The following is a 22,827-nucleotide window of genomic DNA, read 5'->3' as shown; positions in this document are numbered from 1 at the left end:
TTAGTTTGCCTCTGTCTCCAGTGGGCTGTGGGCATTGCTGGGGCAGGGCCACATCTGTTTTCATCTCCAGACCCTGCTCTGGCTCCAGCCCAGAAGGCCCTGGGGGGCTTGGAGTCAAGAGGGACCAGACCCCTCCCCTGACTGATGGGTGTGGTGGGGCCAGTGGGGAAGGTTCCAACTCTGAGTGTTCAATCACCGTTTGGGCACCTGATCAGACCCAGTCTGTGCCAAGCATGAGCCCTCCAGAGCCGGTCGCCATTCATTGCACAGTGATGTACTCTGTGCCTCTGTTAGGGTCAGGCCTGGTTCCAGGTGAGGAAGCCGAGGGGGCTAAGGCCCCTGCCCCCATGGCCCTTCCCCATGAGTGGGGGAGGAGACGATACACACGTCAACAGTAGTGACCAGGCCAGAAGAGCAAAAACAGACTTGGGGACAACAGGTGGGCTTCCATGGTGGCAAGCAAGTCACAGAGCATGGAGAAGGCAGAGGGAGCCTGTCTGGGGGCATGAGTGTGAATTTCTCTGAGACTGGGGGGCTGTAGGTATTAGGGAGCCTTTCTAACAGTGCAGGCCCCACAGTGAGATTCAGATTGCAATAACCTTCTGCCCTAGTGGGTGGGCGCTTAGCTTTCTATATTGGATTCAGAAAAGAAAAAGAATATGGTGTTTCTTGCAACCAAAACAAAAGTGAAGTGTGTCATGAGAGTTGAGGCTCAAGTGCCATGGGAGGTCAGGAGAGCTGGCTCACTTATCACTCCAGGTGATGGGTGCGAGGGTTACAAAGTTTGACCAAACTTTGGTCAGGCACTTCTGAGCTCTCTTTTTGACTATGCCTGACCTTGGGCTCCTGTGTCCTTCCTTGTTTAATCCAGTTCTAGCAAGAATCCTGCTAAGTTAGTTTAGCCAGAATCCTCCATCCTCCATATCAGATCACCCTCTATATCTAATCTGGTTCCTCAGCCTCCATCATCGCCCAGGTGGGGTCTGACCACTTGGCCATGAGAATCCTGTGAGGTCCCTTTAGCCAGGATCCCCCCAGCCCCTGAGGTTTCCTTAGGAATTTGCCATCCGCTGACCCCCACCCTGCTCTTTGGCTGTAAATTCTGTTTTTCCTTGTCACGTGTGGCGTTGAGCTCTACTACAAAACCCCATTGAAGTAGCTGCGCCCCCTCACCCCCAAGTAAAGTCTTATCACTCTTTAACAAGTGTCATGAGGAATTTTTTCTTCCCCAGGGGTAAGCTGCTCTGAAGAGGGAAAGTTCAGGGGCTTTCCTCCAGAGCAGCATGGGATGAGGGCACCCCAGGATGGGCCTGGACTTGGACACAGGGAAGTGTGGGGCAGATCCACGGGAGGGTCCTGTCTGGAAGGGGTGAGAGGAGGCAAGACAGGTCCTGGACAGCCTCGTAAGCTGACACTGAGGACTTTACTTCCTGTGACTGTGGGTGGGTCCCTCAGACAGCCAAGGGGAAGGGCCAGAACCAGGACTAGCTTTATGTGTGTGTGACCTGTAGTCACACGGGGGCCCCCGCTCAGAGGGGCCCTACACTTGGTGTGACAGTACTCTGCTGTCCCATCTTGAAAAAGGGGCCTCACAGTTTCCTTTTTGTCTGGGGCCTACAAATTATGTAGCTACTCCTAGCCTGAACCAAAGCCTTGCAGAGAGGAACCGGAAGAGGGAGAAGGTGCAGGAGACAGGCTGGGAGCCACCTGTAGGGTAGAAGGAAGAGATGGCCTGAGTCGCAACTCTGGCTGCAGCTACTGAGCCCTGAGGTCCTAGGTTCCACAGAAGAGGACAGGGAGTGGCTGCATCGCCCACTGCTGCCGCACTCCACCAGTGGTCAGAGGAGGGTCCATCTTTTCCTAGGCTGGCCTTTCACTGGCTTTGGGTAGCAAGGGAGGCTGTATTTTCAGGAGAGCACTCCAGAGCTTGTCCTCACTGTCAAGAACCTTTAAAAAAAAAAAAAAAGATTTAGGGCCAGCCCCGGTGGCCTAATGGTTAAGTTCAGTGCACTCCACTTCGGCAGCCAAGGGTCAGTTCCCGGGTGTGGACCTACACCACTCATCTGTCAGTGCCCACGCTGTGATGGCAGCTCACATACAAAAAGAGAAAGATTGGCAGTGGATATTAGCTCAGGGCCAATCTTCCTCGGAAAAAACAACACAAAACAAAACGATTTATATAGTGTCTTCTGTGTACCTGTATCCTCCCCCCACTTTTAAGGTATAATTTACATACAGGAAAATTCACCCTTTTTAGGGTACAGTTTTTAGAGCTTTGACAAATGCAGAATTGTATGACCAACCGTACTACTAAGATGCTGATGAATTCCACCATCATTCCAAATTCCTCTGTGCCCCCCCCCAGTCAGCCTTCTCCCCGACCCCCAGGCACCAGCGATCTGCTTTCTCAATAACCTTGTGTTTCTTTTCTTTTGTTCCCTTTTTGTGAGCAGTGTTTAATCCCACCACATATTAGAACATATTACAAAGTAGCAATATGTAAAACATATAGTAAAACAATATGACATTGGTATAAAAATAAAACTATACCTCAGGGGAAAAAATGAAGAGCCAGAAACAAATTCCATACTGTAGAAAATCTTCATACTATGACAAAAGGCTTCAAAACGAAAGGATAAGGAAGGATTACTTAATAAGAGGTGCTGGGGTAACTGGTCAAAAATGTGGGAAAAAATAAATCATACTTTTCACCACTCCCTGCAAAACAAAATGGACGTGTATTGAGAAGTTAAATTTAAAAAGTCAAATTGTAGGAAACTAGCAAGAGGTTAAACAGACTAAGTTGGTGGAGAACAGCTAAGTGTTTCTGCTTTGTAGCAGCAACCCCCCCACCCCCCAACAAAAACAAAACGCACACACAATCCTAACCAGGAAAGGCTGACAAAATCAGCTATGTAGCAAAACTTGGTGCCTCCTGAAAAGTTACAAAACTGCAATGCAAGGAGAACCACATGCTGAGGAAACCACGACAGCGGTGAAAGGGGCCCTCGCGCCAGCGGCGCATTCAAAGTTCTTGGAGAAGCCGGGCTTTACTCACACCCAGCGTGGCTGTGAGGCAGGCCAGGGCTCCCCGAGAGGAAGTGGGGAAGCCTGGGGCGTCTGTGAAAGCCTGTGAGGTCCTGTTGGCTCCGAGGCGGCTTCAGCCTCGGCCCCGTGGCCCCAGGCAAGGTTTGCTCAACCTACCACCCCCGCGGCTCCCGCGTGGGCCAGGACCACCCATGCTCTCCAAGCACAGACAGGCCTCTCCGGGATGCTCTCAAGCCCCGCGGGCTCCCCACAGGGCTGTGGACCGCCCTCTCCCCTACTCATTTCGTCAGGTGGAGGACATTGGCTACCTCAGAATATTTCTGGGCACCTCCTGTGTTCCAAGCACATGGTGTTGAGGATACAGCAGTGATGAGTACAAAGTCCTGGCTCCAATGGAGCTTTTATCCTAAAGGGGGAAAGGTGTTAGGGGCAGGAAGACAGAGTAAATAAATCAACACACAAGATAATTTCAAGTCAAATGTTATAAACAAAACTGGATTGCGCAAGCGCTATACAGAAAACAGAACAAGATTGTCAAGGATGTTCGGGCGTGGGGAGGAAGCAAGGAAGGTTGGAGGAAAGGATGCCCTGGAATGGGACTGCTCCAACAGGAAGCAGGAAGTCAAAGTAACACTGTTTAATGCCTCCCGGGCTGTTTCTAGTCCAAGTCCCTAAGGTCTGTGGAGGGGTGGGGAGCTTCTCTGCCCCTTCCCTCCAGAGCAAGGGGCCGGGGAGGAAGGTGAATTCAGTCCTGAGCTGGGTCTGGGGTCACCGCCTCTTCTCGTCTCTGTCTCTCACTCTCCTCAGGGCAACTGTGTAACCCCCGTCTCCTCCTAGCCCCCAAGGGGGGCGACCAGTGGACGGCAGCAGGGCAGAAGCTGGGTCCCCCCAGCAGAATCTAATTCTCCCGCTGAATGAATGCCCGGTGGGTAGATTAAGTACTGGATTAGGGGATCAGCAAGGCTGCATCATTTGATGTTTGAAAAAGAGCCTCAAGGAGCCCCGCAGGAAAGCCTGACATTGGCACCCGGGCCTTGTGCTGCTGGGTATTGTCTTTCCTCGAACGCGGCGGCAGTCCTCGCCGGTGGGACTGCGGAGCGCGGCGCCGGGGCTGGTGCGCCCGGGGGCCGGCGGGGCCTCTTCCGGGTGGGGAAGCCGCGCCCTGCGCACCCGCCGGCCCGCGAGCGCTCGGTCGAGGCCTACCAGCCGCCGGGGCGAGCTGCGACCCGGCCGCGGGCTTCCGGCGTGCGGAGGGAGCTCACGGGGGGCGGAGCGGGGCTCGCGGGCGGCCGCCCCTCCCGCCGCCGCCAGTGGGCGGGTCCGCGCCGCCGGGCAACGGCCGCCGCTTCCGGTTCCGATGACAGCGCGCCGGAAGCCAGGGCCGGGCGCCGAGCAGGTGGGAGCCGGCGGCTTCCTGGCCGGCCGGGCGAGCGGGGGTGGGGTGCCTGGCGGCGGGCGGGTGGCCGGCTGCCGAGCAGCGGGCCTGGCCTCTCGGGAGCCCCCCGACGACGCCCCGCCCTTGGCTTGTTTTCTCAGCAGTCGTCGGCCCGGGCCGGGAGCTGGAGCCCCACAGACTCCCAGGGCCGTCGAGGAGCCGCCTCTGCCGGGGGAGTCGCTCGAACTCAGACGTCCCATCCTAGAGCGACCCGCCGGGTCGGAGGTAACTCAGCCCAGATGTGAGGGCCAGGCATGGCGTGCGAGCAGGGTCTTTTGAAGGATGAGTTGGAGTTTGCCAGTCACTTGCACATTAATGTAGGTGAAACTCCCAGTAGGGGCTAATGACAAAAGAAGGATTTGAAACTTCACATAGAGATGTGCAATGAAGAAAAGGAACTGGGTGATATGATCGAGTGACTAGTGGGGGGGGTGGGGCAGAGGGTCAGCGTTAGATACTGTGGTCTAGGAGAGCATCTCTGAAGAGATGACGTGTGCACTGAGACCGTACTAAGCAGCCAGCCATGGAAAGATCTGGGCAAAGAATGTTCCAGGCAGAGAAAACAGTCAGTGCAAAGCCCCTGAGGCAGAAATTAACTGGATGTAGTCAAGGAACAGAAAGAAGGCTAGTGTGGTTGGATTGTGGCAAGTGAGGGGGAGAGTGGTAGGAGATGAGATTGGAGAGGTGGTTAGGAGTCGACTCACATAGCATCTGGTAGGCCATAAATAGGAGAGTGGACTTCATTCTAAGTATAATGAGAATCTATTGGGTTTTAAGCAGAGGAGTGATGTGTAGGGTGGAGAATGGATAGAGGTGGGGGGTGCAAAAGAATAAGTGTTGGGTCGATGGAGGCTGCCCAAATTCTGTGTCAGGCAAATTTCTATGATTTGCCCAAACTTCCCTTCTTCCTCCTTGCCCCAGAAGGGACCCTGTTGTTTCAGGGTGCTGAAGACTGGGGACAAAACCTCCATGCATGCCTTGATGGAGATTTTAATATTTCACTCATGTCTCTTCCTGCCCACCTGCCCCAGGTTTGAGCTCAGGCTCCCTAGCCCAGGGGTTAGGAAATGGCTGCACGGTGTAATGAGCAAATGTTCACTGAGCACCAGCTGTGGACCAGGCCCTGGGCTGGCACTGAGGGGAGAGAGAGGACGAGACTGGACTCCAGGCCTAAGCAGCTCCGGGTCCAGTCGGGGGAGACAGACATGTGAGCAGGCACTTACTGTGCCACAGTGCTGAGGACCCAGATGCGTGTGGCATGGGCGTTCTCGACAGGTTTCTGTTGCAGAGAAGGAGGCAGGGAGATCTCGCTGAGGGCCTCGTGGGCAGCTGGTAATTAAACCGCATCTCATGTTCTGCATGCAGAGAAGTGCAGAGGGCACTCCGGACATAGGAAAGGCTTGTGCAAAGGAAGCGAATGCCCAATTACACAGGGCTTGTGTGTCAGGCCCCGGCAGTGTTGAGAGGGGGATAGGATCTGATGTGTTGTCTCGGGGGGATCACCCTGCTAGATAATTTCTGTACCTGTGAGACCTTGGGGAGGAAGGCTTAGGACAATGGACATGAAATTCCATTGGATTAATCATGCAGTTTGTCAAAGACAAAGACAAACTCAGCCATCCTTGTGCCTGGTGAAGGTGGCCTGCTGATCCAGGCACTGTGGCTCACCCTGGACGGACTGAATCAGCCTCCTGGGCTTTTTGGATGGAATACTCGCAAACAGTTCTGTTTTCCCAGCTCATTTGTTTTATTTTTAAATTTTTTATTGAGTTAATCACACTTCTCAGTTCTTTGTACATTTAATTGGCCCATGCAGGGCCATTTTCTCCTTTGTATTTATCCATTTATTCCTTTTTTTTTTTTTTTAAAGATTTTATTTTTTTTCCTCAAAGCCCCCCGGTACATAGTTGTATATTCTTCGTTGTGGGTCCTTCTAGTTGTGGCATGTGGGACGCTGCCTCAGCGTGGTTTGATGAGCAGTGCCATGTCTGGGCCCAGGATTCGAACCAACGAAACACTGGGCCGCCTGCAGCGGAGCGTGCGAACTTAACCACTTGGCCACGGGGCCAGCCCCATTTATTCCCTTTCATCCCCATTCTTCCCTTCTCCTCTCACCATAGGAAACCACTCAGATGTGTTTGGTGTATTTCCATTTATTTACATCCTTGGTTGTATGCATATATTTTCTTTTTTTTTTTGAGGAAGATTAGCCCTGAGCTAACTACTGCCAATCCTCCTCTTTTTGCTGAGGAAGACTGGCCCTGAGCTAACATCCATGCCCATCTTCCTCTACCTTATACATGGGATGCCTACCACAGCATGGCTTTTGTCAAGCGGTGCCATGTCTGCACCCAGGATCGGAACCGGCAAACCCCGGGCCACCGAGAAGCGGAACGTGTGAACTTAACCACTGCACCACTGGGCCGGCCCCAAAACTTTTTATTTTTGAGGAAGATTAGCTCTGAGCTAATTGCTGCCAATCCTCCTCTTTTTTGCATATATTTTTAATTTACATAAATGATATTTTGCCTAGAGTTCATTTTCTTTTTCCCCCTCAAGACCGTGTTTTGGGATCTTAGTGAGGTTGCTGTGGGATTATGTGGAACATGGTTTCTAAATGCTACCCGGGTTTCTGTAGATGCATCCCCCCATCCTATTTCCTTGGCTTATCAGTTCCCCTAGTGATGAGGCCCTAGGTTGTCTCCCGCTCCCCGCTACGACACACAACGCTGGGATGAGGATCCTTGGACCCATCCCCTTCCTCAGCTTTTTTTTTTTAAGATTGGCACCTGAGCTAACGACTGTTGCCAATCTTCTTTTTTTCTTCTTTTTCTCCCCAAAGTCCCCCAGTACAGAATCGTATATTTTAGTTGTGAGTCCTTCTAGTTGTGGCATGTGGGATGCCACCTCAGTGTGGCCTGATGAGTGGTGCCCTGTCTGCGCCCAGGATCCGAACTGGTGAAATCCTGGGCCGCCGAAGCGGAGTGCACGAACGTAACCACTCCGCCACGGGCCGGCCCCTTCCTCAGCTTTTTAATACAATTTCGAGATGCTGACTTGGGCTTCCCTCTGATGATCCTGGTATCACTTGGTGTCTGACCTTGGTGAGGTCCTGACCTTTCTTGAGCTGTGTTTATTTTTGGTCAATTGTGATTCTGGTTCCCAGACACTCTTGGCAAACATTCTTTTGTGCTGTCATCTTTCCTTGTTGATCATCTCAGAGGCTCTGTGGTTAATTTCCTGTTTCTTGTCATCATTAATCATTGCCGTACACTATTCTAACCACAGACACTGGCTGCTTTCCTTTCCTGGTGAGACAGTGGCCTGTGAGCCTGGTCCAGAGAGGCCTGTGATCTGAGGTGCTTCATAGAAGGGCTCTGGAGCAGACTGCCCGGCTTCAGTTCCCAGGTCCTCTGCCTCCCCACCGCATGACCCTGGGCAATTTATTTAATCTTTCTGCATCTCATATTCTCATCTGTAAAGGGTCTCATTGTACCTACCTCATAGTGTTTTTGTAAGAACTAAGTAAAGTAGTTAATGTATGCAAAGTGATTAGCACAGTGCCTGGCACATAATAAACCCGTAAGAAATGTTCACTACTAATAGCAATATTAATAATGATTACAGTATTTCAGATAGGAGTCCCTGTTATATTTGGCCGAGAATGGCTCATATCCAGTTATAGAGTGTTTGCTCAAGGGCCGTGAAGAGGAGGGCATGTCTTCTGTACACCATGATTACAAATTCTAGTGTGAGCATCAAGCATAAGGAGGGAAGGCATCTACATATCTCAAGGCCCTGGATGCTGTTCCCCGATTGCTCATCCCCTGCCTGGTAGGGAGACAGTGTCCACAGGCTGGGCTGAGATGTTGAGGCCAGGAATGACGGTGCTGGTGAGAATGGGAAGAGAGTCTGGTGAAACTGCGGTAAGCCTGATGGTCACCTTGGACACAGGATTATCTTTGCAATGTGACTCTATCCTCTTTGAGAGAATGGACAACTGAGTAGATCTGAACATTCAAGAGAGCCCTCTCATTTCCAATCCCAGATGGAAGGCTGGAGAGGGAAATCAACTCTGTCACCAACATTCTTTTTTTTTAAGATTTTATTTTTCCTTTTTCTCCCCAAAGCCCCCGGTACATAGTTGTGTATTTTTAGTTGTGGGTCCTTCTAGTTGTGGCATGTGGGACGCCGCCTCAGCATGGCTTGATGAGCAGTGCCATGTTTGTGCCCAGGATTCGAACCGGCGAAACCCTGGGCCACTGAAGCAGAGCACGCGAACTTAACCACTTGGCCACTGGGCCAGCCCCTGTCACCAAGGTTTTGAGGATTGTCCATGTGTTTAGTGTCAAGTGCTGCTCTGAAATGGAGGGGAGCAGTGGCCCAGGGTAGAAGGGACTTAGGAAGTGGGCCTCAGTGGTAGGAAAGATGGGACAAGGAAAGTCAACTTTCTTTCAATGGTATAATGAGGAGGGAAGGTGGTGTTACAACAAGAGATGTTCTAGTGTGATCATGGAGGCAGGTCCTCAAACACATCACTACCCAGTGATCAAAACTGAAATAGAAGGGTGCCAAGTCAGAGTGGAGAGAGCCAGGTGGGGACAGGTAGGGACAGCTGCTGAAGGAGCTGACCTCTGAGCTGACTCAGAAAGGATGAGCCAGCTTCTCAAGCAGTTGAGGAGGTGAGGGGTAATGGAGAGCATACCAGGGAGAGGGAGCAGCTGAACCAGGGCACAGAGCTGTGAGGGAGCAAGGATTCCAGCTGGCTGGACACAAGCTGCCTGTCCATGGGCGAGCAGGGTAGGACTGAGGCTGGAGTGGTGGGCGAGGCCCATCAGGCCTATGTGGTCAGCAGTTGTTCCTTAGGCTACGTTTCAAAATATCAGCCATTCGTGGACTGCTGTTGCGGCTTCTGTCACTGGAGTACATGGAAAACCAAGTCCACTAACTGAAGAGAAGGTGACCCTAATGAGTAGATGAAAAGATGCACTATATGTATGGATTTCTAGTTAGTATTGCCTACTGAGGGCTCTGTAAGACCTGCTCTCTCTTCTCTTGATTAAAAAGAGATGAACAAGGATTATAGAATGAAAAGAGTTGAATACAGAGTAATTTTCTCACCATGATTCAAAAAACCCCTGTCCTCACTCTGCCTGCACCCTACACAGGGCACCCTGGCTGGGGGTGATGCGAGCTGTGGACAGATATGTTAAGCTGGGAATTCCTGGGCAGTGATATATGATATGGGTACAGTGAGGGGATAGGGAGCCCTCCCCACCATGCCCCCCTGGCCCAGGTGCAGCCTGATGCAGTGGACACTCCCCTCCCCGCAGTCCGAGGCCGCCATGGAGCAGTGTGCGAGCGTGGAGAGAGAAGTGGACAAGGTCCTGCAGAAGTTCCTGACCTACGGGCAGCACTGCGAGCAGAGCCTGGAGGAGCTGCTGCACCACGTGGGCCAGCTGCGGGCCGAGCTGGCCAGCGCAGGTGGGTGTCCCCCCACGAGAGCCCCACACCTGCCTCCCTGTGGGCTAGGGGACCCTGAGGCTACTTGGTGACAAGGCTCTGGCAGGATGATTGTTAGGATACTGGTACATGGATCCCTAGGCCGCTGTGAAGGGGAGTAATTTCAAGAGCTCAACAGAAACTATTGATTTACCTGAGATTATTTTCATTTACATTTTGTTTTATTTGCTTTTCTTTTGAATTTTTAAGACATTTTAAGATAATTTCAAATTTACAGAGAAGTTCCAAGAATAGTATAAAGAACTCATATATACCCTTCACTTAAATTCACCAACTGCTAGTATCTTACTGTATTTGCTTTATCAGTTCTCTTGCATATTCTTACTGCCTTTTAACCATTTGAAAGTCAGTTGCAGATATCATTCCTCATTGCTGCTAAACCTTCAGTGTGTATTTCCTAAGATGAAGGGCATTCTTTTATATAAATACAGTATAATTATTAAAATCAAGAAATTTAACATTAATATTATGACCTAATGAATGTAGCTCATATTTTAATTTTGCCATTGTCTGATAACTTGCAGAAAGCATTTTAATTTTATTCTCCAGTCCAGGATCCAATTCAGGATCAAAGCCTGCATTTAGTCTCTCATGTCTCATCCTTAGTTTTTAATCTGGGATGTTTCCTGCACCTGCCGTTGTTATTCATGACGTTGACATTTTGAAGCATTAGGGCAATGAGTCTGCAGAATCTCTCTCTGTTTGGAGTTGTCAGCTGTTTCCTCATCATTCAGGTTTTGCATTTGGGCCAGGAGTACTTCAGAAGTGACGTGATGCTCAGCACGTCACATAGGGAGGTACAAGGAGTCAGCTTGTTCCATTATTGGGATGTGAACTTTGATCACTTGGTTAAGATGGTGTCTGCCAGGTTTCTCCACATAAAGTTAGTATTTCTTTCTTTAGAGTTAATTAATAAGTAATTTGTGGGGAGATACTTTGAGACCATGTAAGTATCCTGTGCTTCATCAAACTTCAGCCCACTCATTTTAGCATCCATTGATGATTCTTGCCTGAATCAATTGTTATAAAGCTGAATGCAACATGGGTGATTTTTCCTGCTCTGTCATTCCTTATATATTTATTAGTTGGCATTCCGCTTTCCTTTCTCCCCTTATTTATTATCAGTTCACACTTATAGATTCCTATTTATTTAATGAGTTATAATCCATTACTGTTATTATTTATTTTGATGCTCAAATTGTCTTAGATTTGATCAGAGGTAATCCCTGGTTCCTATGTCCTTTTTTTAAAAAATTGAACTATAACTCACATTAAAATTCACCCTTTTTTTTTTTTTGAGGAAGATTAGCCCTGAGCTAACATGTGCTGCCAATCCTCCTCTTTTTGCTGAGGAAGACTGGCCCTGAGCTAACATCCATGCCCATCTTCCTCTACTTTATCTGTGGGACGCCTGCCACAGCATGGCTTGCCAAGCAGTGCCATGTTCACACCCAGGATCCAAACCGGTGAACCCTGGGCCTCTGAAGCGGAATGTGTGCACTTAACTGCTGCGCCACTGGGCCAGCCCCTAAAATTCACCCTTTAAGAGTGTACAGTTCAGTTATTTTTAGTATATTTACAGAGTTGTATAGTCATTACCCCTATCTAATTTCAGAAGACTTTCATTACCCCAAAAAGAAATCCTACCCATTAGCAGTTAATCCATTCCTGCCGCACCCCAGCCCCTGGAAACCACCAGTCTACTTTCTCTCTGTGGATTTACCTCTTCTGGACACTTCACATAAATGGAATCAGACAATATGTGGCCTTTTGTGTCTGGCTTCTTTCACTTAGTGTAATGTTTCAAGGTTCACCCCTGTTGTAGCATGGAACACTACTTCATTCTTTTTTCTGCACTGGGTCGTATGGTAACTCTCTGTTTAACTTTTTTTTTTTAAAGATTTTATTTTTCCTTCTTCTCTCCAAAGCCCCCCAGTACATAGTTGTATATATTTTTAGTTGTGGGTCCTTCTAGTTGTGGCATTTGGGACGCCACCTCAGCATGGCTTGATGAGTGGTGCTAGGTTCGTGCTCAGGTCTGAACCAGTGAAACCCTGGGCTGCCGAAGTGGAGCGCGTGAACTTAACCACTTGGCCACAGGGGTGGCCCCTCTGTTCAACTTTTTGAGGAACTGGCAAACTGTTATCCAAATGTAGCTGCAACATTTTAACATTCAATATACATTCAACCAACAATGTGTGAAAGTTCCAGTTTCTCCACATCCTCACCAACACTTGTCTTTTTGATTATAACCATCCTAGTGGATATGAGGTGATATGTTATTGTGGTTGTGCTTTGCATTTCTCTAATGACTAATGATGTTGAGCATCTTTTCATGTGCTTGTTGGCTATTTGTATATCTTCATTGGAGAAATGTCTATTTACATCCTTTGCTCATTTTTTAATTGAGTTATTTGTCTTTTTATTGTTGAGTTGTAAGAGTTCTTTACATATTCTTGATAGTAGTCCCTTACTAGATGTAGATGGACCAATATATTCTGTCCTGTGGGTTGTCTTTTACTTTCTCGATAGTATCCTTTGAAGCACAAAAGTTTTTAATATTGATGGAAATCCAAGATATTTTTGCTCTGGTTGCTTATGCTTTTGTTGTCATATCTAAGAAACCATTGTGATCCATGGCCGTGTGGATTTACACCTCTGTTTGTCTAAGAGTTCTGTAGTTTGGGCTGTTACACTTGAGTCTTTGATCCATTTTGAGTTAATTTTTGTATATGGTGTAAAGTCCAACTTCATTCTTTCGCATGGGGGTATTCAGTTGTCTCAGCACTATTCTTTTTCCTCCTATATCCTTTTGACATGGCCCATCTTTTATATTTATTATTTGTTGTTTTTTTTTTAGCACATCCTTACTTTCTGGCACAGCAAGATATTCCCTGGAATCAGTAATTTCTGCACGTAGCCCTGGTTCTTTTGGTGGGAAATTGTATTTGGAAACCGTCATTGGGTTATTATGCGGGTGTCACTGTTTCTAGGTTCTTTAGCACATGGATCTATCTGTCTATCTGTCTTTATTTATATATTGCAGACCATGAATTTATACTATACCTTCAATTCCAATCCAATGTCACAGGTCCTTCCTAGACTGCCCCCAACCACAGCTGTACCTCTCTTCTCCAATAGTGAGAAACCTCATGGTCAACATGGTCAATATATTTCTCATTGTTCAGTTTCTACATACATAGAAAGTATTTTCAGAATTGCTACACCTAGTACCACTGAGAAAAACAAATCTACAAAGTAGAGTTTGTTACCTTTTTATTTATTTTTAAAGAAAGCATGCACATGAAAAAGACTTCAAGGTCAAAAACGTTTACAGTGAAAAGTGAGTCTCTCTTTCCTCCTTCATTCCCAGTTCCTGTGTGTCCCTCCCCAAAAGTCAGCCCCGTCCTGTTTCTCAGGTGCCCCTCAGGCAGCACCTGTGTGCATACGTAGGTCTGTGTATGTGTCTATCCTCCCTCCTTTTTTTTTTTAACACAAAGGGTAGCATCAAGTATATACTTTCCTGCACCTTGCTTTTTCCCCTACGCAGTCTGTCTTGGAGAGTGTTCTGTATCAGCACATAGAATTCTGTCTCATTCTTGCACCGAGTTGCTTGGCATTCCACTGTGGTTGTGCCATGCTGTGATAAATGCCCAGGTGTCTTTGCTTTTGATGGCATCTGTTAACTGTGTGTGATGGAAATGGTTTCTCTTGCTGGTCTGAAGCTCATTTGCATTGTCTATGCTCTTGGATGCCAGATGATGTTATGGCTGCAGTGTGTTTCTAGGGAGACCGTCTCTCCCCAGATAGGGATTTGTCGGGGCTAACGTTCGTCACTGGGGTCCTTGGGTGGCGGAGATTTGGGGATTCCAGGTTAAAAGGCTTTGGTTTCCTGAGAGCTGTGCTTTGTCCTTAAGGGGCTGTGGCCAAAGAATATGCAGTGTGGCCCTCTGCGACCTGTGGGAGCGAATGTGGGAAATGAGCGGCAAGCTGGGCTTTGGGAGGGCAGTGCTGATGCTGGGAGCGGAATGTGGCTCTGCCCCATCTCCCTAGAGTAGGTGGGTGGTCCAACCACTGCCTCCTTATTGTATTTGTTGGGACTCATTCAGTTATGAGGGCCAGAAACCCAGCTCAGACTAGCTTAAACAAGCAAACAAACAAAAGTGGGGCTGGATCACGGGCTCAGGTAACTGAAACGTCTAGCCCAGCTGGATCTAGTGGCTTAGGTGACCCCTCACTCTGCCAGCCTTATCTCAGAGTGGTGCTCCCCAGATGGTCATAGTGCTCCAGCAGCTCCAGTTCACGTTGTGTGTTTGGAAACCTGGCAGAACACATCTCCCTTCCAGTCTCAGGACTGAGACGTTCCCTGGCCCTCCTGGGTCACCTTCCCTTCCTTGGGTCATGTTTCCTTCCCGGAACTGAGGTGCTGCCATCTAAAGAAGGGGTGTAGGTGCTGGGCTCGAAGAGGGGACTGATGGCCTGTCTGCCCTCCTCTTGTCCAAGCCCATGTGCTCTTGGCAGTCGGTGTGGCTTCAGCCCGGCCATGGTGGTGGATCACAGCAAGCCTGGTGTCCTGAGCCAGAAATGTCCCTGAGCTTCCCTGGCAGACCCCGGCCTGCCTGGTGTCCTCTGGGTTGATAAAAGACATTAATGTGGGGACAGTGCTTGATGGTTCAAAGCCTTCTCACACGTAGTCTCTCACTCAAGATAATAAGGAGCCATCTGGTGTGGTCGCGGGGAGTCTGGGCTTTATATCTGTGACTGCCATGTGACCTGGCAAGTTGCTGCCTCAGCTATAGGACGGGATACTGACAGTGCCCACTGCATAACATGGTGGGAGGATTAAATGAGCTGCAGTGAAGTAGTGACCCACAGTAAATGCCAAATGATCTTCACTTCACAGCGACCGGCAAGGCTGCTGCTATACCCACGTTTTACAGATAAGGAAACGAAGACTCTGAGAGATGAACTGGCCTGTCCCCCTTGACCAGTTCCAAGTCATGCAGTTACAAAGTGGCAGGACCTGGGATAGAAGCTGGGTCTCACCCTGAAGCTCAGTGCTACCTCCCAGGCCTCTGTACTGGCATTTAGAATAAGGAAGCAGGGACAAGTCTGCTCCTCTGTGTCCTGACTCATTGCCAGTGTTTCTCTGCAGCCCTCCAGGGGACCCCACTCTCAGCCACCCTCTCCCTGGTGATGTCCCAGTGCTGCCGGAAGATCAAAGACACCGTGCAGAAACTGGCTTCGGACCACAAGGACATTCACAGCAGTGTCTCTCGAGTGGGCAAAGCCATTGACAGGGTGAGAATGGGGGCAGGCCTGGAGCAGGGACGGGAATCCGTGGCATTGGTGTGTACCCAGGCTCATCAGGAGAGCAAGTGTGAGAAGTGCGAGTGCTGAGTCACAGGGCCCTGTCTCTCGTCCTTGTCAGAACTTTGACTCTGAGATTTGCGGTGTGGTCTCCGACGCAGTGTGGGACTCGCGGGAGAAGCAGCAGCAGATCCTGCAGATGGCCATCGTGGAGCACCTGTACCAGCAGGGCATGCTCAGCGTCGCTGAGGAGCTGTGCCAGGTAACAACCAGAGGGAGGGTGCTGGGACCTGCCTGCTTTGCCTTCTACTCGATAGTTTCCTTTATATTAGGTCTCTCTTATTCTTTTTTTTTTTCATATCCAGACAGGTCGATTTATTTACATGACTCAGATGTGTTGTGTCATTGCCTCTCATAGACTGATGGGGATGCCCATTCCCGGAGACTAGGCAATGGGCAGGAGGCCCGGCAGGGCATCCTCTCCCTGGACTGTGCCCGGGCAGTCCAGTTTCCCCTAAGACCGCTCCTTTACTTGGCGTCCGTTGGAGACCAGCTCCTTTCTGACTGATGCATTCTTTCCTTAAATGGGCTAATATCTTTTCTTAATTCAATTTATTTAAACTTAAAAAAAAAACATTCAACTATTTCTCCATCCCCCAACTCCCCGCCTCTGGCAACCACCTATCTGTTCTCTGTATCCATGAGCTTGTGTTTTGTTGTTTTGGGTTTTTTTACTTTTTTTAGATTCTATATATAAGTGAGATCATATGGTATTTTTTTTTTCTCTGACTTATTTCACTTAGCATAATGCCCTCGAGGTCCATTCATGTTGCAAATGGCAAGATTTCATTCTTTTTTACGGCTGGGTAACATATATATGTATAAATACATTTCTTTGTCCTCTCATCAGTCAATGGGCACTTGGGTTGCTTCCATCTCTTGGCTATTGTGAATAACTGCAGTGAACGTAGGGTGCAGATGTCTTTTCAATTAGTGTTTTCATTTCCTTCAGATATTTTCCCAGAAGTGGAATTGCTGGATCATATGGTAGTTCTATTTTTAATTTTTTGAGGAACCTCCATACTGTTTTCCATAGTGGCTGCACCAATTTACATTCCCACCAACAGTGCACAAGGGTTCCCTTTTCTCCACATCCTTGTCAAGACTTGTTATTTCTTGTCTTTTTTTTTCTTGCAGGGGAAGATTCGCCCCAAGCTAACATCTGTTGCCAATCTTCCTCCTTTTTTCTTCCTTTTCCCCTGCCAAAGCCCCAGTACATAGTTGTGTATAGTTGTAAGTTCTGGTTCTTCTATGTGAGCTGCCACCACAGCATGGCTACTGACAGATGAGTGGTGTGTTTCTGTGCCTGGGAACCAAACCCGGGCCACCAAAGTGGAGTGCGTCAAACTTTAACTGCTAGGCCATCAGGGCTGGCTTGATTTCTTGTCTTTTTGATGACAGCCATTCTAACAGATGTCGGGCGATATCTCACTGTGGTTTTGATTTGCATTTCCCTGATGATTAGTGATGTTGAGCACCTTTTCATGTACCTGTTGGCCATCTGTATGTCTTCTTTGGAAAAATGTCTATTCAGATTTTCCGCCCTTTTTTGTTTTGTTTTTGTTGAGGAAGATTCGCCCTGAGCTAACATCTGTGCCAGCCTTCCTCTATTTTGTATGTTGGTTGCCACCACACGTGGCTGCCAACACGTGGTGTAGGTCCACATGGGGAACCAAAGTGGGCCAGCAAAGTGGAGCACGTGGAGCTTCACCACTCGGCCATGGGGCCCCCGCCCATTTTTTAATCCTATTTTTTTTTCCTGTTGAGTTATATGGATTCTTTATATATTTTGAATATTAGCCCCTTATCAGATAATATGATTTGCAAATATTTTCTCCTGTTTGGTAGGTTGCCTTCTCAATTTGTTGATGGTTTCCATTGCTGTGCAGAAGCTTTTTAGTTTGATGTGGTCCCACTTGTTTTTTCTCTTCTTTTTCTTTTTTCTTGAGGAAGATTAGCCCTGAGCTAACTACTGCCAATCCTCCTCTTTTTGCTGAGGAAGACTGGTCCTGAGCTAACATCCCTGCCCATCTTCCTCTACTTTATATGTGAGATGCCTGCCACAGCATGGCTTTTGCCAAGCGGTGCCATGTCTGCACCCGGGATCCGAATCAGGGAACCCCAGGCCACTGAGAAGCAGAACGTGCGAACTTAACCGCTGCACCACTGGGCTGGCCCGTCCCACTTGTTTATTTTTGCTTTTATTGCTTCTTTCAATAAATTTATTTTAGAAAGGAAATCAGTCCCTGGCAATAAAAAGAAGGTAGCTGCAAAAATATATACGATGGAAAGTGAAGTTATTAAATTTCTAGCTAGAGTTGGTTGCCAGCCAGGGTTCTGAGTTGAGGCCTGATATGCCTTTCTTAAAAAAGGAGATTAGTAAAATGACAAAGTAGCACTTGTTAGGTGTTAAAGACAAACTGGCAGTAAAAGTAAAGGATACTTTCTCTTAATGTAATTAGGAGGGTTGAAAACGAATAATTTTCTCACCATGCTATTCAACGTGGGTCTCCAGTACCGCGGGGGTGCGGTGGGGTTTGTAGTCTGCCAACTGGGAAGCCAGCATGTAGCACTCAGCCTCTCAGAACTGAAATGGGGCCCGAGCAGCTGGCAGGAGACCACAGCTCCCTATGCAAACACCGGCTCTCCAGCCTGCCTTTGGTGGATGGGTTTTATTAAGCACAGAGCAGAGGATTTTGGAAACACTATCCTCCTGTGGTAGGACTGCTCTCTCTCCCTACAGGAATCAACACTGAATGTGGACTTGGATTTCAAGCAGCCTTTCCTGGAGTTGAATCGAATCCTGGAAGCTCTGCATGAACAAGACCTGGGGCCAGCATTGGAGTAAGTTGGCCCTTGGGTGGACCAGCAGGGGACAAGGCTTGTCTGTGATCTTCACTCACCCAGTGTGACATGCCTTGACACACCTCCATCCCTGTCTCGTGGGCCTCACGTAGGCTTGTGGAGCCCACATCTCAGACCCAGCTCTGCCAGGGCCCCTTCTCCCACCCCACCAGCTCCACACTCAACTGGCCCCGTTCTTCCCAGATGGGCCGTCTCCCACAGGCAGCGCCTGCTTGAGCTCAACAGCTCCCTGGAGTTCAAGTTGCACCGACTGCACTTCATCCGCCTCTTGGCAGGTGGTCCTGAGAAGCAGCTGGAAGCCCTCAGCTACGCCCGGCATTTCCAGCCCTTTGCTCGGCTGCACCAGCGGGGTAAGTGCCCAGCGTGCTGGGGTGGACACTGCTGGGCTCCGACAGATGTCAGCATGTGTCAGATTGCCAGTCCCTGCCCCACATGGGGCTACATGTTACCAGGATGCCTCTCCCACCCTGAGTTATTCTGACCCCTCCCTCATTGTCTCCCGGGTGAACTCCAGACTCGGGATTCTTCCTCACCTGCCTCTGCCAACCCCTCTAGCTTCAGCTCAGACCACCTCTGGTTGCCAAATGCCTGCCGTGTGCCACACCCACACTCAGAGCACACTGGGCCTGTGTGCTCACAACACGTGTGGCTTCATGCTCCTCTGCCTCAGCACGGGCCACTCCCACCTAGAACCCCACTTGTGTCCCTAAGACTCACTGGGCACCTCCTCTACAGCTTCTTTCCTGAGCCCTCTTCCATCACACTAGGATTTCCAAACCTGTCATTTGAGTCTCACCTTCCAGAAGGTCAGTTAGTAATCACCCTACTGCCAGTAACTTTTGTCTTTAGCTCCACTCATATTATTACTTCACATTTTATTTATTTATTTTTTGGTGAGGAAGATTGGCCCTGAGCTAACACCTGTGCCCATCTTCCTCTCTTTTGTATATGGGACGCTGCCACAGCATGGCTTGATGAGCGGTGTATAGGTCTGTGCCCGGGGTCCAAACCTGTGAACCCCAGGCCGCCGAAGCAGAGTGCACGAACTTAACACTATACCACCAGGCTGGCTCCTATTACTTCACATTTTATAGACATCAGGAAAAGCGAGCAGTGTTGTGAAATCTTAGCTAGATGCTGCTGCCTCCTGAGAGCTTTTTACAAGGAGAGATTACCCGGAGTTGGAGAACAGAGCTGTGAGTGCCAGCCTGAGACTCGCTCCTTGATGTGGTTGGAAGGATGGAAAGAGAACTGGAACCCCTCCCTACCTGATGCCAGGTGGCGATGCCTGTCCTTGTCCCACATAAGCAGCCTCGAGACTCCACATCCCAACTGGATTTCAGGGAAAACCAGTTTTTCCCAAGGGCACGTCAGTCCTGGCTTGGCCTGGGAGTCTTGGGGGTCAGCCTGCTCCCCATCCTGCCTCACAGCCCTGCTGCCCTGGGGGCTGGACACAGAGCCCCGGGAAGAGGCTGTGTCCTGGGCCTCTGCGTGCCCTGAGCTGTGGCCTGTTGCCTTGTAGAGATCCAGGTGATGATGGGCAGTCTGGTGTACCTGCGGCTGGGTTTGGAGAAGTCGCCCTACTGCCACCTCCTGGACAACAGCCATTGGGCCGAGATCTGTGAGACCTTTACCCGGGATGCTTGTTCCCTGCTGGGGCTTTCTGTGGAGTCACCCCTCAGCGTCAGGTACAGCCAGCCCTGGGGGGCCGCACAAGTAGGAGGGTTTAGAGAAACATTTTACCGAGGCCCTGCCGTGTGCCAGGGCTGGTGGTTGGGGCCTTCACAGACCTCAACGGGCCTTCTTAAGTCATTCTTCCAGATGGAATTACCTTTGTTACTACAGTTGGAGAAACTGAGATTAGGAAGAGTTGTGGCCTGAGGTCACCACAAGGTCAGGGGAAGGGTCGAGGTTTCCATTTTGTAAGGTCTCTTGAACGAGGTCCCTGCCTCGCCTGCACCTCACCCCAGATAATCACATGGCCCTCCGACAGCCTGGCCTTGTGACCTCATCTCCACCACCACTTCCCCCGAGAGGCTTGAGTGTGGCTGGGCAACATGTGTCGAGAGCTTTCACTTGGAAGTCTTCTTCACAGTAATCTTCTTCTCGTGACTTCACAACAGCCCTAGGAGTTGGAGGTACTGTTATCCACATCTTACAGATGAGAAAACAGAGGCTCAGGACAGGAATGAACTTGCTTAGGGCCTCACAGGGAATAAATGGCACTTGGACCTGACCCCAAAGTCACATACCGCACCACAGCACAGTGTTACGGTACATTTTATTGAGACTGGCTGTGGAATCTCGTGCTCCACCCAGGGTGATGGATGTCAGTTGTAGAACAGTATTTCCCAGCAGGAGCCATCTGCCTTCAGACAGGACGGTCCCCTCATGCACGACTGCCCTCCGCAGCGGGGTATGTAGCACCTGAAGCTCCAGCCAGTCAGCTGCCCACCCCTGCCCCTATTGTTGTCAGAACCCACCCCCTACTTCTAAGTGCCCTTGTGGATAGCCAGTTACAGAGGTGCATTAGGATGGCAGAGTCGGGTAGACAGTCAGGCTGGGCCCTTCCGACTGAGCACTGTCCCCTTCACACCAAGGACTTTGCAGTGGTTTGGATGAGCAGCTGTCTGCCCCCCGCATCTTCCTTGTCTTTCCTCCATGTTCTCAAACTTTGGAGTGCATTAGAGTGACTCTCTAGATTTGGACACACATAACTACATACGTGGCACTTTACAGGTGACCTGAGAGATTTTCCAGGACCGATTTGACATGTGTCCCTTTAGAACCCTGCCCCGAGTTCCAGACCGATGGCAGTGTGCTGGTCTTCTGTCTGCCTGCTGGGCTCTTGGTCTGGCCGCTCCAGCCCCTGCTTTGTTCTGCAGCTTTGCCTCTGGCTGTGTGGCGCTGCCCGTGCTGATGAACATCAAAGCTGTGATCGAGCAGAGGCAGTGCACCGGGGTCTGGAGTCACAAGGACGAGTTACCGGTGAGGCCTAGCAGGGAGGTGTGGGCAGACGGTACCGGGGAGGACAGCAGGAGAGAACTGTACTCACCCCTCTGCTGGCCTCCCCAGATTGAGATCGAACTAGGGATGAAGTGCTGGTACCACTCAGTGTTTGCGTGCCCCATCCTCCGCCAGCAGACGTCGGATTCTAACCCTCCCATCAAGCTCATCTGTGGTCACGTTATCTCCCGAGACGCACTCAACAAGCTCATTAATGGAGGAAAGTAAGTTCCCTGTTCTCTGCTCCTCCTTGACTTTGCTCTCCTGCTGGCCAGCCGCTGAGATGTTCTTGCTTCTCTTCCCTTTGCAGGCTAAAGTGTCCCTACTGTCCCATGGAGCAGAACCCAGCAGATGGGAAACGCATCATATTCTGATTCCTGCCTGGAAGGAACTTTGTTGAAAGCGGTTTTCGCCCATGAACCGTGGTGTGTCTTCGTGGGAGTGGTTGGCTTCAGTGGACTGTGGTTCAGAGCAGCTGGCTGAGGAGTGCCAGCATGGGCAGGGGCCAAGGAGGGAGGTGAACCAACCTGCACTGGGCAGCTGGCCCTTGGCTGTAAGAGCAGGGAGATGCTGGCCTCTGTGCTCTTGCTCTCTCCCCGTTTATAATTTGCCATTGACTCAGTCACAACCAACAGAGAAGTAAAGGGCTTGACCAGCAGCAGCAGATGTTCTTCCACGGCTGCCCTCAGTCAGGTCTCTTACTGCCACACCAACGCTTGCGTGCACTCCTCTCGCTGTACAGCCTCACAACTGTATGTATCCATGTCCCACTGTAAATAGTCCAGGTTAGAACTGAATGCCATTGTTTTATAACTTGGAGCAAATATATTCCTAGGGCTTCTCCTTACTTCGCCTGCCTTCAGCTTCACTGACGAAGAATTACTCCATGCCCTCTGCACACAGGTCCTGGGCACAGCCTGGCTGCTGCAGCTGGGAGCATGGCAGCCATGGCGCCCAGTCAGAAGAAACCCAACCTGCATCTCTGATTGGGTGAAAACGCTGGGAGATGTCAGACCCTGGGCAAGCTGCTTTTACATATACACATATCAAATCTTATTACTCCATGTTAGACGTCAGTGCGAGGGGAGTGAGGAAGATGAAATGACTTGCACAACAGGGCTCACAGCTTATAAAGAAGAGAGCTTAGAGTTTAAACCAGATTTGACCCTCAAGCCCAAGCTCTTCCCAGTTTATTCCAGGATCCCTGAAGCTTGGTTGCTATGTGTACTGAGTCCTATGCTGGGCCTTTCAGACAGGAAGGCACCTCAAGTCTAAAATGTTCCAAGGGACTGGACTACTATGGCCATTTGCCAAGCAGGAGAGATGGCCTGGGGTTTGTATTTATCTTCACGTTCCTATTTAAAATGTCCTCTGTGGGTGGGTAAATTGCTTCCATACGCTTCCCAGTGGCATCAAAGACTCATGGAGAAGAAGAAAAGAGGAATGGGGGTGTCCCTGATGCAGGGGCTGCTGGCTTCCATGCAGTGGGCTCTGGGCTCGGCTGCCTTACCCTGCAGCTCCTAGTGACTCTGGAAGTGGGAGTCAAAAGCTCGGGGGTGGGCAGCAAAGAGTCTGTTCTC

At 49.8% G+C, this 22,827-nt stretch overlaps 1 protein-coding gene and 1 long non-coding RNA gene across 8 annotated transcripts; one reads left to right on the top strand and one right to left on the bottom strand.

Moving 5' to 3' along the window:
* Window positions 1-1,298: 1,298 nt before the first annotated feature.
* LOC124242936 (uncharacterized) lies at window positions 1,299-4,313 on the bottom strand. The gene is made up of 3 exons (XR_006889551.1): window positions 3,357-4,313; window positions 2,551-2,620; window positions 1,299-1,947 (listed from the first exon to the last, which is right to left on the bottom strand). It is a non-coding gene; the product is annotated as an uncharacterized LOC124242936 (long non-coding RNA).
* Window positions 4,314-4,422: 109 nt separating this feature from the next.
* RMND5B (required for meiotic nuclear division 5 homolog B) lies at window positions 4,423-22,094 on the top strand. 7 transcript variants are annotated; one of them, XM_046665990.1, is made up of 10 exons: window positions 4,425-4,800; window positions 9,817-9,967; window positions 15,162-15,307; window positions 15,438-15,578; window positions 18,099-18,220; window positions 18,425-18,591; window positions 19,764-19,929; window positions 21,028-21,229; window positions 21,317-21,471; window positions 21,558-22,094. In XM_046665990.1, exons 1-10 carry the CDS (start codon window positions 4,738-4,740, stop codon window positions 21,619-21,621), a joined length of 1,377 nt encoding a protein of 458 aa, XP_046521946.1. In that variant the 5' UTR covers window positions 4,425-4,737; the 3' UTR covers window positions 21,622-22,094. The 7 variants fall into 7 exon arrangements, with proteins under 7 accessions (XP_046521945.1, XP_046521943.1, XP_046521944.1 ...); XM_046665992.1 differs by having other exon boundaries at window positions 4,427-4,800; window positions 21,127-21,229; XM_046665993.1 differs by having other exon boundaries at window positions 4,429-4,800; window positions 18,120-18,220; window positions 21,127-21,229.
* Window positions 22,095-22,827: the final 733 nt, after the last annotated feature.

This window comes from Equus quagga, chromosome 7, assembly GCF_021613505.1.
Source record: "Equus quagga isolate Etosha38 chromosome 7, UCLA_HA_Equagga_1.0, whole genome shotgun sequence".
Taxonomy (NCBI): domain Eukaryota; kingdom Metazoa; phylum Chordata; class Mammalia; order Perissodactyla; family Equidae; genus Equus; species Equus quagga.
Note: the sequence above shows the minus strand (reverse complement) of the source record. Positions and strands in the feature narration are given on the sequence as shown.

What these genes read in the sequence shown, in the direction of transcription:
- RMND5B (XM_046665987.1), top strand. Translation starts at nt 4,738, where the DNA reads ATGGCGTGCGAGCAGGGTCTTTTGAAGGATGAGTTGGAGTTTGCCAGT. An exon ending in TGGGCAAAGCCATTGACAGG is followed by an intron (nt 15,308 to 15,437) that starts GTGAGAATGGGG and finishes CGTCCTTGTCAG; the next exon opens with AACTTTGACTCTGAGATTTG. An exon ending in GACCTGGGGCCAGCATTGGA is followed by an intron (nt 18,221 to 18,424) that starts GTAAGTTGGCCC and finishes CGTTCTTCCCAG; the next exon opens with ATGGGCCGTCTCCCACAGGC.